General features: G+C 32.6%; 1 protein-coding gene and 1 long non-coding RNA gene across 4 annotated transcripts; one reads left to right on the forward strand and one right to left on the reverse strand.

Moving 5' to 3' along the window:
• Positions 1-7,338: 7,338 nt before the first annotated feature.
• LOC131004219 (phospholipase D alpha 1) lies at positions 7,339-16,414 on the forward strand. Of its 3 annotated transcripts, none has more exons than XM_057930850.1 (4): positions 7,339-7,715; positions 13,403-13,508; positions 13,712-15,620; positions 15,717-16,414. In XM_057930850.1, the coding sequence occupies exons 2-4, from the start codon at positions 13,413-13,415 to the stop codon at positions 16,151-16,153; spliced, it is 2,442 nt and encodes an 813-aa protein (XP_057786833.1). In that variant the 5' UTR covers positions 7,339-7,715; positions 13,403-13,412; the 3' UTR covers positions 16,154-16,414. The 3 variants fall into 3 exon arrangements, with proteins under 3 accessions (XP_057786833.1, XP_057786835.1, XP_057786834.1); XM_057930852.1 differs by lacking the exon at positions 7,339-7,715 and adding an exon at positions 13,248-13,266; XM_057930851.1 differs by lacking the exon at positions 7,339-7,715 and adding an exon at positions 13,260-13,301.
• On the reverse strand, positions 8,236-9,548 carry LOC131004249 (uncharacterized). The gene is made up of 2 exons (XR_009094937.1): positions 8,934-9,548; positions 8,236-8,845 (listed from the first exon to the last, which is right to left on the reverse strand). It is a non-coding gene; the product is annotated as an uncharacterized LOC131004249 (long non-coding RNA).

A 16,414-nucleotide genomic window follows, 5' to 3' on the forward strand; every position in this document is an offset into this window, starting at 1 on the left:
ATTACAAGGCTGTATCTATTATTATACTATATTTGGAAAATTTTGAGCTTTGTTTATTTGAGAATTTTTTAACAATGATATTTAAATTCCTCAAAAGAAAAAAGAAAAAAACGATTTTTAATTAAGAGAACTTACGTGACAAATATTTAGTCAACTTTCGTGCACATATTTTGACATCTACGATCAAAATTTTCCTCCATACAGTAATTATAAAGTGGAAAGGAACATATACTATTACGTACACAATTCTCTCAATTTCAAAAATTGTAAAATTCTCTTAAATTCTCAACCAACACACGTCTCTTTATATTGCTTTTTCTCTGTAGAAGATTATTAGAAAGTACATAGATATTTCGTAAAATTTTTACACATTGAGTCCTTTTTCGAAGAACTTTATATTTTTTCCTACAAATTAAGAATAGATTTTCCTAACTCTCGAGACTATCCCACGCACTTGGTTGGATTTTCAAATTGGGTGTTTTTGAGGCTAAATGCCTTGAGTTCGAATCCCACTTACGTCTTTCAAGTCAAATACACATGTCTGGCATTTTAAAATCAAAATTTATAAAATTATAATTCGGCAATCAAATTATGTCCCAAGTTTCATTGGACATATAAACAAAGCTACCCAATACATGATTAAATATTCTAATAACACGAATGTTCTCCATTTTGCGAATTGGTAAAATTGTTTTATTTTATTTTATTTTCTTTTTCGAAGCCAAAATCTATACTATATTAAAACAGCAGTTTTCAATTAGAAATTGATTTCAAATCAATTTGAAATTGATTTTAATGACAATTTTGATAATACTTTTAATATGAAGGTTAAAAAAAATTATTAACACCACTAACTCATTTCACACGTTCACACTAATTCAACAAAATATATTACTCCTCTCTCTTCTCTCTTTTAAAACACTATTCAAATACTATTCAAATATATTTATTCAATTTGATTTTCTTTTAAATTCATCAACTTTAATTTATAAAAAAATATTCAATATGGATGTTAAATTAAAGATAATGACGATATCTTTAATTTGATGTAAAAATTATAAAAAATAAATTTAAAACCAATAAGTTATTATAGTTTAAAGTCACCAAATAATTTTTTTTCTCTCTCCTCTCTCTTCTCTCCTCTATCATCTCCTCTCTCATTTCTCATTTTTTAAAATTCACGGTTCTTTCATTCCTTTTCCATATTTTTTTATTTTATTTTTATGTTTTTACTATAGATCAGTATTTTTTATATTTTACTATTTATATTTTTATTATATCAGTTTAATGCAATTACAATGATGAAACTTATATTTGTTCATTTTAGAAATCTTTAGCTTAAATTTTTTTTTTGAAGGTCAACTTTATATTAATATAAATTTGTAGATAAATAAATAATATATAGTATATCTTAAAAATCGAATTTTTAAGCTTCAAAATTACTCATTGAAAAATCAGTAATTAGAGAACCATTATCGATTTTCTTTAAAAATAAAAAATAAAAGTAAATTGAAGAGTTTAATTTTTTAGTAGCACATTTATTTAAATTTACTGAAATTGTATACATTTTATTTTGGAAAATGAACGACACATATCTCATGTTAAACCCTTTATTTTTTCACTTTCCAATTGAAAAAAAAAATGTATACATTGTAACTTTATTTTAAAATTTGAGCACAAACAAAATGACCTCATAAATATGCATTCGAAAACTATATTAAACTACAGTTATACTATATGTAAATAAATAGTTTTGTACATCTTAGAATATTATATGATCCATAATGATACTCATTATCATCTATACTTGCTTTTGATATTTCATAATTTATTTATTTATAAATTTATACACATTATCAATTAAATCAATTAATTGCTATTTCAATAATTGAAAATTCGAATGTTTTCAGATTGATATTTTTATTGAGATTATATTGTGAATAATTTATTTTTTATTGAGATCATTTATGTTTATATTTACTTATATATATATATTATGTTTAACATTTTTATTTATTTATTTAAATTATCGTTCAATTTCGATGATGGTCGTGCATCGCACGAGCGGGCACATACTAGTAAAGTTATATTCATCATCACCTCCCAATGCCAGTGATTGTATTTATTTGTTTTGTAGTAATCAAGGTATATTGTATTAAAGATAAATTACAATATAATATACATATACTAGGCAGCACAATGAAGTTGAAAACATATATAGAGATTAAAATCTAAAGGAATAAACACGATCTAAGCATGTGAATAACCAGGAACAATATTTAGCACATGCCTATGGAACAGTTTTCTTGTTCTTCCTTTAAAAAATAAATAAATTGTGTAGCTGTGGAACAATATTAGTAGTATAATTTATATGTGAAGCAAATTTTAAAGGGCTTGAAATACCCAAACATCGAATGTTTAAATCATAAATCATCTTATGATATAAATTTAATGAATTAATCAAGTTTCTTCACACGTTACAAATTTAGTAAAAAGTTTAATTAGCTTAAATAGTTTGATTATTTAATAGACTGTATTATCTTGTTTTACTACACAGACCCAGACCCGAACTGAAGCCATAAGCTTAAATCGTATTGAATAAAAAAAAATGATGACAAAATGTCTTCATATATATAATATAGTATAATTTTAAAACCATTAATCTCGATCAAATAATTTAATTTAATTATTAGCTCTATCTACATAAAGAGGCGGGCCCGAATAGGACACCGGACCCCCTAAACGGGTAGGGTTCATGCACCACAAAATAATTAATAGAAAATAATTAATCATAAATTGCAAAAGGACAGACGGAGTTGCAGCCTGCAGTGGGGTTTGTACAGTTGGCTGCACTTTGTTTACATAATTGTACGCACTTAATTAGAAAACGTGCTACTGTTTGGATCAATTAATTTGATGCTTTGCCGTGCAGTTATACTGTTTCGATGAAGGATGAACAGCTAGGTGTTAAATTCACTCCATAATTGGAATAAATTAGGATATTTAATACTGAAATTAAATAAGACGTATCCATTCAAAGACATACTTAATTTTCTCCCCAAATTGTCTCTTCACAAAAAAAATTCATACTTTTTTCTTTTGGAGACATTCACAAAAAAGCTTCACACTTTTTTCCTTTTTGAGACGTTCATAAAAAAAACTTCATACTTATTTTTGAATTATACCCCACAACTTGTAAATATCAATATCTCATACCTTTACTTTTCACATTTTCACTAATCTCAATATTAATTAAAATATTTTTTTAATCATTTCCAATACACTTAATAACATTTTTTTAAAACTTGTGTCACTCCTTATAATTTTTCTTTTCGTGAACGGATGGAGTTATTATTTTTTTAATCATTTCCAATACACTTAATAACATTTTTTTAAAACTTGTGTCACTCCTTATAATTTTTCTTTTCGTGAACGGATGGAGTTATTATTTTTTAAGATTCACCAAATTAAGAAAAAAATTATTATATTGTACTACCTCCGTCCACCAATTCTTGACTTATTTTGATATTTGATCTGTCCATCAATTATATATTGATTCATTCCATTTTTAGTAATTTTTAACTCACGATCAAGTGGAATTAATGGATTATGATTCACTCACACTCACAATAATTTCTATCATTTTTTTAAAATTCGTGTTATTATCAAATAGGTCAAGAAATGGTGAATGGATGAAGTACATGACTTGAAGAGTGATGATTAATTTCTTAATCTTGTACAAGTCTACAATAATTTATTCATTATTCGTAATTATTACCTGTACTTATATTGTCTTTCGAAAGGTACTGTAATTTGTACTTAGGGATGGCAACGGGCCGGTTTTAGACCGGATCTCATCAATACCAGAGATCCAGATCCGTTTTAATTTATGGGATCCAGATCTAGATCCGCGGGTCCTTATAAAAAAAAGTCACAAAATCAACAACATCTAGTTTCCATCATAAAAAATATTGCACAAAACATATTCATGCAATACAAAGTCTCAATATAGAAAAATAAGTCACTAGAAATTCAAAATAAACAAATCTCATTGCTCAAGTCAATGATAACAAGTCTTCCAAATTACATTTCCTAAGAAAAAAAGTCATCATAGTGTATTATTTTTAATTTTTAATATATTTATTATTAATAATAAAATATAAAAAATATATATATTAAATAAAACGGATCCACAGGTCGGACCGGATCTAAAATTTCAAGATCTAAATCCAGATCCGTCGGGTCCAAAAAATTGAGATCCACTAAAAAACATATCTGAATCTATGGATCTGGACCGGGTCCAAGATCCACTGCCAGTCCTGTTTGTACTAGTATTTAATATCTATGAATAACGTGTGGACATAGTGAAGAATTATCTTAAGTGCGAGAAATAAGAATGCATTTATAGGTAGAAGTTCTAATAAAAATTTAAATTATTGTTAAAAATGAAAATTAAATTTCGTAGATGTCCAATAATATAATTTTTATTTCATTTTATAATAATTATATTTATGTTCTTATATTACGTACATTATATATAATTATAGGGGAAGACTAAAATAAGAACACTTCTCAAAATATAAATTATGAACCATTTTCAGCCCTTAGATCATCAAGATCTACGGTTGATTCATCACCTTGTTGGATAAATTCATGGTCCTGAGTTCGAATCCCAAAGGTAGCAAAAAATTATTTTTCGCAATTCATGCCTTTATACAGTTTATTCATGCGTGTTATGCATAAAATTCATGCATTTTTGCTGGTTCGTAATTCTTAAAATAAGGGTGGTTTATTGAATAACCGCCCCCTATAATTATATATATATATATATATATATATATATATATATATGAGGGCTAGAATAAAAACACTTTTAAGTGTATAAAATATAAATGATTATCAGCCCTTAGATCATCAAGATCTACGGTTGATTCGTAACCCTGTTGGATGAATTCGTGGTCCTGAGTTCGAATCTCAAAGGTAACAAAAATTTATTTTTCGCAATTCGTAACTCTGTTGGATAAATTCATACGTGTTCTACATAAAATTCGTACATTAAGAAACGTTTATATTTTATACACTTAAGAGTGTTTTTATTCTAGCTCACCCCTACATATATATATATATATATATATATATATATATATATATATATATATATATAGGGTTGAGTTCAATAGAGAATTATCTTTTTATTCATTATGAACAAATCTATTCATTTTACGAACAGATCAACATAAGTAATGAACAGTCGTATTTAGTAAAAATAAAGAAAAACTCGCCACCAGCAGGATTCGAACCCTTGGCAAATTGTTGTTCATGTGGTACATTGATCTGTTCATTAAAATTATAAATCTGTTTATATTTATTTTACAAATTCTCTATTCTCCACAATATTTAGCTTCTCTGTTAAACCCTTCTCAATCTCTCTATATATATATATAAGTGATATATTACATGCTAATCATTTTTAGAAAAAAATGAACTTTGACTTTATTTATGTAATTTTATATACTATTATTTCAATTTAAATATAATAAATTTCAAAGTAGAATATATATATATATATATATATATATATATTACACAAAGTTACTTTAAATGCACAAATAATTATTACAAATAAAACGAATTACATATTTTCTTTAAACAAAAACTACTAAAACGAGAAAGAATATGATTACTATATTAAATTGATTTACATTGCACATTCAATTGTACAGTGGACACAATTATGTTTACAAAACGTGACATACATATACATTTTTTACAATAAATTATTAGTATATATTATACTTGTGCATGGCACAGGAGGAATACTAGTGTGTAAGCCTTATATCCAATACTATGTAAATTTGAAAATCGATCAACCATAAAAATGGCCAAAATTTGGAATTTCACATTAACAATCGGGTAAATTCATAAACTTAGCTTAACTTTTTAACTTTCTCTCTCCAACTTATTCTCGAACTTTTGTAGTTTTTCATTCAACTTAGCTGTTGGAACTAGCTGTTTGATGAATAATAAAGACGAAGAAAAAAAAAGTAGTATGAATTGCTCTTTAATTATAAGTCCAAAAGTCCGATGAAATTATACTACAATTTTTTGTGATTATCCATACCACCTCTAAGGTAGTATACACAATCTTAATTATAACATATATTAATTTATTATTGACTAAATTGTCCTAATATCAACTAAAGTTACATTATAAAATAGTTTAATTATAAAGAAATTTTAGAAATTCATTTTTTATATACAATTTTAATACTTCATAACAAACAATATACTATTATATTTTATAGATATTTTAATATATTCTATCATAATTATATTAATATGACATATGATAAAACAAAATATTTCAATCAAACATATCATATCTTATCTCATACCAGGTATCAATTGTGAATTGGATGATTTCATCTCATGTTTATGGCGGGGATGGAGAATGAACTAAGCAACTGCTAAATTTGGGCATTGCTTCTCAAAATAATAATAATAATAATAATAATAATAATAATAATAATAATAATAATAATAATAATAATAATTACATGGCTATTTTTATCAATTGAAAATGCGGATGAAATCTTTTGTCCCACAATTTATTGTATCCACTATGTCTCACTCTTAATCTTTCTATTTTATAATTATTTGTTATAAAAAATATATTATTTTATAATAAACTATAATTAATATTTATCACATTAAAATTAAAATTAAAAAAATTACACACCCTAATTTTGAATTAGTTAACTTAATTCAAAATAAATGTAAAAAAATAATTATAATTAAAATATAATAAATTAATATTGAAAAAGAATAATTAAAATTTATAACAAATTGAGAATGGGACACGACGAGACACCGTAAACTATGAAAGATTCCATCCCTTGAAAACGACATAGAAACATGAAGAAATAATTAGTTTGTTGCATCGCAAAAAGAAATTATAAACGCATTGTATTTCTTCACATGCGAAACTACAATCTTCATAAATGGTCATCTATTTTCTACCTGACGTGATCCAAATTTGTACGTCGGAAATTGGATATGTTGGGCGTGTGTAGGGATCGGATGGATGTGGCATGTGATTATAATCGAGATAACTATGTAATTTCTTAGTCAATAGTAGGGCTCGTAAACCGGTGCCAATTTTTCGGTTAAAACCGTAATCGAATCGAAAAAATCGGTTATCGATTAATCGAAAATCGATTTTTTCCAATCCGGTTTGGTTACTGGTTAGTATTTCAGCTGTAAGCCTGTAAATCGGTTAATCGGTTAACCGGTTAAACCGATTAACCGATTTTTTTAATTAATATTATATTATATTAAAATTTAAAAAACCCCACAAATAGTTAGGGTTTGAAACATTGAAATTGAGCTCACATCCGCCTCCCCTTGCTTGCTTCCCATTCCTACCGGCGCCTCCCTTGCCTCCCACCGGCACCGGCGCCACTGCCTCCCCCTTGGTGCTCTGCCAGTCAGCCTGCACTCCGCCGAGTCGCCGACGCTCTCCCAGTCCCAGGTCCGCCGCTGGCCCGCTGCATTTGCCATCACCGACAGCCGCCCACCACCCCAGCTGCCATCACCTCGTTCACCGCACTCCGCCGGCGCCACTCTCTCTGCCTTGTTCTTCTTCTCGGCGATAACTCACTCCGCCGCTAGCGACCAGCGTCGCCCCCTCCACAGCGTCGCTGCTGTGCATTCAGGTATTAACGAATAACAGTCTCTTCTTTTCTTTCTTTTTTAGGTATCGTCCAATTTGGTTTTTGGAGGTGGTGAATTGTGATAGAGTGCGACTTTGAAAGAGTATTTTAATTTTGTAAAATAGTTGCTGGTGTAAATAGTTATGTTAGATGTAAATAATGGCTTGATAGTTGCTGGTGTATTTTAATTTTATAGATAGTTGCTGTAAATAATTTTGTGGAATAGTTGTTGTTATGGCTTGATAAATTTTGGTTTCGATATGTAAAAATTGATTGAAAGAGTATTTTAATTTTGTTAGATATGTTTGAAAAAAAATCACCTAATCTTAACTTATACCAATTTGATCTAAAAGCAAACTGTTTCGATGTGTGTTGTCTTGTTTACTTTAATTGTTGTTAAATTGTTGCTTAGGTTGGGAATTTGTTTATTAGAATTAGGGGGGTGTATTCGTTGTGGATTTCCACAGACTTTAAAAAGTTCATGGAATTTAAATTCCATGGAATTCACATAGATTTCAGACGATTTTCAAAGAATTCGTGGTTGGATTTCATCCCGATTTTCAGTGATTTTCGAAGAATTTAGGGGATAATTCTGGAATTGAAATCCATGATGCCAACGCCCGCTGAGTCTCAGCACTGCTGGAAACCCAGCGAGCGCTGGGAATCCAGCGAGCGCTGGAAACCCAGCGAGCGCTGCAACATGGTATATTCAAGACAAAAACATTACAGGCATAGTTCCAAACACAGATCAGTTTTATTGTAAGTCCATGCATTTATTGTAAGAAAAAATGCTGCTGCCCCCGCGGAGAAGACGCCATGAGCGCAAACCTCTGCTGTTGAAGCGCCTTCATCCTCAGCAATTCGTCAAACCCCTTCCCGGAGACCCCACCTCCTGCGCCGCCGCGTCGCCGTCGCCACCGTGCAAGAACTTGCAAGAGGTCCCGTTCTTGCAGAAGCCCCTGGCGAAGTACATGCAGGGGCGCCAGCCAAAGCCGCCGCCCTCCTCCATATTAGCCAGAAACAACAGAAGTAGCCCAATGACAGACCGAGGAGTCCACTAAATTTCTTGAATGATCTGTAGCATCCCCCTTCTTGTCGTAACCATCCATCCTAAAATTGAAAGGTGACCAAGCCTGACATGCAGCAGCTAATTAACATGGTAAACTGAAGTCCCAACTTGCACCAGAAGGAGGGTAATTGAATATGAGAGAACTAAATCACCTCTTCAACCATAATGAATTGGGAGACTTTAGGTGAGGATGAATCTGATTGTTCCCCTTCGGATAGGTACAATCGAGGAAATCGCTGCATGTCAAAAATAATGCTCAAAGGCAAAGCATAAAAGTCTCCAATACAAACTGTCCCTTAATGAGAAAACAATGAACTGAACACATGAAAAGTAAAAGATAAAAGCAAGAGAGAGATTATTCGAGAAAGAGAATCCCCAGCGCATGTTCAAATCCAGCGTCGGCTGGACTCTCAACGGTGGCTGAGTTCCAGCGGTCGCTGGCTTCTTGGCCGCGGCCGCTGGAACTCAGCGCTCGCTCAAAACTCCATGGATTTCAATTCTCGTGGTTCTTGGCCGGATTTGGTCGTGTGTATTTTTTGGATGAAATCCATGAAAGTCATTTCGGATTTGAAGTCAATGGAATAACGAATACACCTAGATTTGTATGGATTTTAAAAAGTCTGAAACGAATACACCCAGATTTATATGGACTTTTAAAAGTCTTGAACGAATACACCCAGATTTCTGCAGACTTTTAAAAGTCTGGAACGAATACACCCAGACTTTTAAAATCCATAGAAATCTATTAAACTCCACAACGAATACACCCCCCTTAGAGTTGTTCTTTTTTTTTTTAAAATATAACATTACAAGTCTGTATAAAATATTTTTTTGTTCTAAATAAATATAAAACATTAGTTGGTGGAATGGATAGGACCTCATCCTTTCTTTGAAAGGGTAAGGTTCCAATCCCAGTGCCTACAAGTTTATTAAATTCAATTTTTTTGACAATTAATCGGTTAATCAGGGTTTATTCGGTTTTCCAAATAACCAGACCAATTATTCGGTTAACCGGTTCGATTACCGATTAGGCAACTGGGCCTTATCCGGTTCCGATTAACCAGTAAACCAGTTACCAACCGGTTTACCAGCCCTAGTCAATAGATATAATGCATATGCATGATTGAATGGCAATTTCGAATTAGGAACACTATCAACTTAGAGCACCGGCAACGCCTTACTCGATAGGCTACTCGAGTAAGGCGTTGCCTTCGAGTAGGTCCGTTGCGGGGGGGACATCCTCGAGCAATACTCGAGTCTTCGAGTATGCTCGAAGGGGGGGAGAGGGAAGGCGCGTGCAATGCACGCGCCCTAATTAAAAAAAAATAGATAAATTCGAATTTAAATTTTAGGTGTTTTAAAATTTTATGTTTAATGACGTATTTAACTAATGTTATTACAAAAATATGTTATTTAAATTATGCAATAAAATTTAAATGAAAAACATAAAATCAAAACTAATGTTATCAAGTAGGCTATCAAGGAACCCCAATGCAGCACTACCTAGTCAATAACACAATCACTATCAAGTAGGTTATCAAGTAGGCTATCAAGGAACCCCATTGCGGATGCTCTTAGTGAACGAGGATTTACAAAGCAAACTTAAAATATGTTTTGTAAATCTAAAAATAGAAAGTTAAATTAATTTGACCTGAAATGACAAATTAAATTATGTCAAGATAATCCAAATGAACATCAATCACTTATTTTGTTTAAAAATAAAGTACAGCCAACATTCATTCAAGACTGTAAATCCAGATTTAAGGTATATTATATTAATATAAAGGGGTTATTGCCAGAAAATACATATGCTTTGTCAATTTTCTGGTTTATATCATGACTTTATAATTTGGCCAGAAAATACATCAATTTTCAATTTAATTACAATTATAACATGACTTTATAGTCTGGCCAGAAAATACACAAAGTTTCAATTTATTCTCAATTATAACATGACCTTATTTAGATTATTTTTCATCATAGATGTATTAATATTTATTGTATTTATATTAAATTGTTATGTACAAAATATTTATAATTGATTGATTAATTTTTGTAAAAATTAAGTTAGATGATTAATTATTTCATAATATATATATATATATATATATATATATATATATATATATATATATATAGATGTGTGTGTGTGTGTGTGTATGTATGTATTTTTAAGCCATCAATATAATATCTTGTTATATATATATATATATATATATATATAGGGTTGCATTCTACAGAAACAGATCTTATACAAGAACATCAGAAACATCGAACATGCATTGAACATGGCAGTAAATGTTGTTGAACGTACAAATAATTTGTTGAACTTTTGGGGCTGAGGGATTCGAACCCTGTTCATGTTCAACAGAATTCTGCGTTGAACGTTGAACGAACGAACGCTGACCGTTAGATTGGATAAGATCAACGACTGAGATTAAGACTCTATACTCTGCCTATATTTGCGTTTCTATTGAACTCTCTCCTATATATATATATATATATATATATAAATTTGATTTTAATGTTCTATTAATATATTATATAATAAGTATTTATTTATTTAAATTATGAAATTATAAAATATTAGGACCAATAAAAAAAATTACGTACATATATAATAGAAACTATGTTAAAAAATAAATAATATTATATATTATTTACATATAGATGTATTTTTATCAAATATATATGTATTTATATATAGTATATTGTGAGATGAAAAGAAAATTAAAAAATATTTAATGTATTAAACTTGATATTATTATACTAAATTAATTACAAGGTCATGTTATAATTGAGAATAAATTGAAACTTGGTGTATTTTCTGGCCAGACTATAAAGTCATGTTATAATTGCAATTAAATTAAAAATTGATGTATTTTCTGGCCAAATTAAAAGGTCATGATATAAACCAGAAAATTGACAAAGTATATGTATTTTCTGGCAATAACCCCTAATATAAACAATAGGGATGGCATCAATTGGATGCATGGCAATGGGCTGGCTTTGCTGGATCGGATCTTGTTAGGTTCGAATTCAAATCAGATATTCTTACTTGGTTTCGAATTTAGTTAAAAGTTATTAGGTCCAAAAAATTGAATTTCATATTCATAAGATTCACGTGTTCTCTCTCTCCCATAAAAATATATTATTTTAAAGACGATACAAGTTTTAAGAAATATTTTACAAATAATGCATTGAGTGGAAAAATGGTTTCATCATGTAGAAATATATGATTGTGGTTAAATTGAATGTAAAGTCATGTAGAAATGAATGGTTGTGGTAAAAAATAAGAAAGTAGAGTAATATTCCAAACTAGACATGATACATTCTTATGGGAGGAGCGGAAATGGAAAATGTGATACATTCTTATGGAATGAAGAGAGTATTTTTTTTCTTCTAATAAATTTTGAATTAATAAAATTCACAATAAAACCAGAGTAATTATCTAGAGTTTCCACAATCATTCAAAAATAGGTTTTAATACCATTATTAAAGTTCTTTGTAATGATCAATAATTTGATAGGCATATCAAATATTTTGTAATCAGTCGAATTTCAAAATTTTAGAAAAGAAATACAATAGAAAAACAAGAAGTTAAAGAAAAAGAAAAAGAAAATAAAAAATAAAAATACATAATTTATAAATAAACCTTCAATTTTATTATAATTACAAATTTGCACTCAATTTTGAAATTGATTTTCAATTGAAAGTTACCTTTCCAATATATTATTATTATTTTATTATTATTATTATTATTATTATTATTATTATTATTATTATTATATTAGCTAAATTACATTTTATAAAATAGTTAACAAAATTAATTTTGACAACTATATTATCATATATTAAATGTAAGGATAATAATGTAATTTAGCATTGTATTATATTTATCTATTATTACTATTACCATTAAATTGTGTAATTTTACGATTTTGATATATCTATAATATTCTAACTTATTTTAATTTATAGGATACAGTTTAATAATACAATATAAATTTATTGTGATGTAAGATTATAATAATTTTGAATCCAAAATTCGTCAAAATTTTGATAACACACACACACACACACATATATAATCAAATTCCAATTCTTAATTTTTACATGGGCGTACATTGCATACCATTTAACTATTCATGTCTAATACTAGCCAAATTAGTGTCCCTTTTCCTTGATCTATGTATGCTTGTTAAACAAAATTAACTTCTTGTCAAGTATATAATCTGTATATTACTATTATTGTAAATAGATATTGTACAATATAATATGCATGCGTAAAAATAATAAGTTAGTTATGAGTCGTTGGTAGCTTCCTAATAATTTACTAATCATTTGCGCGAGTTGGTGTTCCTCGTGTAAATCGAAAAAACAAAGAAAACTATTTTCTAGGATCACTGTCCGAGTCTATTTTTGCACACAGCAAAATCGGATCACACTCTATTTTCTTAACAGCCTTAAAAAAAATCCATTTTGGTAAGCTTCTGGGAACTCTCATTGTACAAATTAAGGTTTTTTGGTTATCTTATTTGTGATTTCTAAATATTTTCATCTTTGTTATAGACTATGGCAGAGTTCTCAATGCAAAGCATTTGATAATCTTTTCTTACAGGTGAAACAAAATGTCACACACATTGCTTCATGGGACTTTACATGTAACAATCTTTGAAGTGGATAGGCTGGCTGCAAGTGATGGTGGTGGGAATTTCTTAGGCAAGGTATGACTTAATTTCATCTCAAATTTAATGATGTCGATGTCCGCTACATGAACAAAATTTTATCCTTCATTGTGTATGAGTGGGCCATCCCGTTAAACAATTTTTTATCCTTAATTTTATCTTTAATTGTGGTTGTGATACTATAAAACCATTTGCATAATTTCTTTTATTATTGTTAGCGTTTATGTAATAATGTGTGGTAGCTGGTGGAGAACATCGGCGAATCCGTGGGTCTAGGCAAAGGAACCCCCAAAATCTACGCAACCGTAGATCTAGAAAAGGCGAGAGTGGGGCGAACACGACTGATCGACAAGACCAACAACAAGCTCAACTGGTCTGAATCCTTCCACATTTACTGCGCCCACATGGCGTCCAATGTCATCTTCACCGTCAAAGACGCCAACCCCATCGGGGCGACCCTCATCGGCCGTGCCTATGTCCCCGTCAGTGACCTCCTCGAAGGCGACGAGGTTGACCGTTGGGAGGAGATCCTCGACGAGGAGCGCAACCCCATCAGCTCCGCCTCCAAGATCCACGTGAAGCTCCAGTTCTTCGATGTCACCCGCGATCGCAACTGGGGCCGCGGCATCAAAAGCACCAAGTACCCAGGCGTCCCCTACACCTTCTTCGGCCAGCGTACTGGTTGTCGCGTCTCGCTCTTCCAGGACGCCCACATCCCCGACGGCTTCATCCCCAAGATCGCCCTCTCCGGAGGAAGAAACTACGAGCCACATCGATGTTGGGAGGATGCATTCGACGCTTTAACCAATGCTAAGCACTTGATCTACATCACTGGTTGGTCTGTTTACACTGAGATCTCGCTTATCAGGGACTCCAGGAGGGAGAAGTCAGGGGGTGACTCCACCCTCGGGGAGTTGCTCAAGAAGAAGGCCAATGAGGGGGTCAGGGTGTTGATGCTGGTTTGGGACGATCGGACTTCTGTCGGCGTTCTCAAGAAGGATGGTCTGATGGCAACTCACGACGAAGAGACCATGCAGTTTTTTGAAGGAACTCATGTTCATTGTGTTTTGTGCCCTAGAAATCCTGACGATGGCGGAAGCATCGTGCAGAATTTGCAGGTCTCGACTATGTTCACTCATCATCAGAAGATAATTGTGGTGGACACCGATATGCCTAATGGTCGCGGTTCGGATGATCGGCGGCGAATCATGAGCTTTGTGGGCGGGATTGATCTGTGTGACGGGCGGTATGACACGCCATTCCATTCCCTTTTTAGGACGCTGGACTCGGCGCACCACGACGACTTTCACCAGCCCAATTTTCCCGGGGCCGCTATCACCAAGGGCGGGCCCAGGGAACCGTGGCACGACATCCACTCACGCGTGGAAGGCCCCATCGCATGGGATGTCATGTTCAACTTCGAGCAGAGGTGGAAGAAGCAAGGCGGGAAGGACGTGTTGCTCAAGATCAGGGAGGAGTTGGAGAACGTCATCAGCCCGCCGTCTCCGGTTATGTACCCTGACGACCAGGAGACGTGGAACGTTCAGCTTTTCAGGTCGATAGATGGTGGGGCCGCCTTCGGGTTCCCCGAGAGCCCCGAGGAGGCGGCTAACGCCGGTCTAGTAAGTGGCAAGGAGAACATAGTAGATCGAAGCATTCAAGATGCCTACATTCATGCTATACGGAGAGCTAAGAACTTCATTTACATCGAGAATCAATACTTTCTCGGATCCAGCTTCGGATGGGGGAGCGACGACATCACCATCGCAGAGATCGGAGCTCTGCACCTTATACCTAAGGAGCTGTCGTTGAAGGTTTGCAACAAGATTGAAGCAGGAGAGAAGTTCAAAATCTATGTGGTTGTACCAATGTGGCCGGAGGGAATTCCTGAGAGTGGATCAGTGCAAGCTATCTTAGATTGGCAGAGACGAACGATGGAAATGATGTATAAAGACATTATTAAAGCCCTTCAAGATAAGGGTATGGATGATGATCCCAGGAATTACTTGACCTTCTTCTGCCTTGGTAATAGGGAGACGAAGAAGAGTGGCGAATACGAGCCATCGGAGCAGCCGGAGCCTGACTCAGATTACATCCGAGCTCAGGAGGCTCGAAGATTCATGATATACGTGCATTCAAAGATGATGATCGGTATGCTAGTTTGTTGCCTTAAATAATCTTATTTTAGTGCCAAAGTGATAAATGTGATCCACGTAAATGTATGAATGTAGCTTTGATATGTTGCAGTTGATGATGAGTACATTATAGTTGGGTCGGCCAACATCAACCAACGATCGATGGACGGAACGAGGGACTCAGAGATAGCAATTGGAGCATACCAACCGCACCATTTGTGTTCGAAGACAAAGCCGGCTAGGGGTGAAGTCCACGGCTTTCGGATGGCGTTGTGGTACGAGCATTTAGGGATGCTAGACGACGTGTTCCTCCAACCTCAGGGCGAGGAATGTGTGAGGAAGGTGAATGATTTGGCCGATAAATATTGGGAACTCTATGCTAGTGAGGAGCTCCGGAGGGACCTTCCGGGGCATTTGCTCCGATACCCTATCGCCGTCAGCAGCGAAGGCGTGGTCACGGAGCTTCCCGGCCAAGACTGCTTCCCCGACACCAAGGCTAAATTGCTCGGTCTTAAGTCGGACTACCTCCCTCCCATCCTCACTACCTAATTAACGTGTCACATTGTTTCCAAACTCAATAAAATTAGAGCCATGAGTTGAATAATATATGAGACTTCACTATTGCGGCTACTATAATTGGTGGTATTTTTAAGTTTGTATTCTTCATCTGGTCTTGGATGATTCTCTATTGATTATTTTTGTGTATACCTTTCTTTATTGGTTTGCAATGCACAAATAGATCTTGTAGATAATGGATAATGTAATCAGTGTATCTTTCAAAAATTAATTGTCACTTTTATATTGGCTCAA

This window comes from Salvia miltiorrhiza, unplaced genomic scaffold (genome assembly GCF_028751815.1).
Source record: "Salvia miltiorrhiza cultivar Shanhuang (shh) unplaced genomic scaffold, IMPLAD_Smil_shh original_scaffold_358, whole genome shotgun sequence".
Classification (NCBI taxonomy): Eukaryota; Viridiplantae; Streptophyta; class Magnoliopsida; order Lamiales; family Lamiaceae; genus Salvia; species Salvia miltiorrhiza.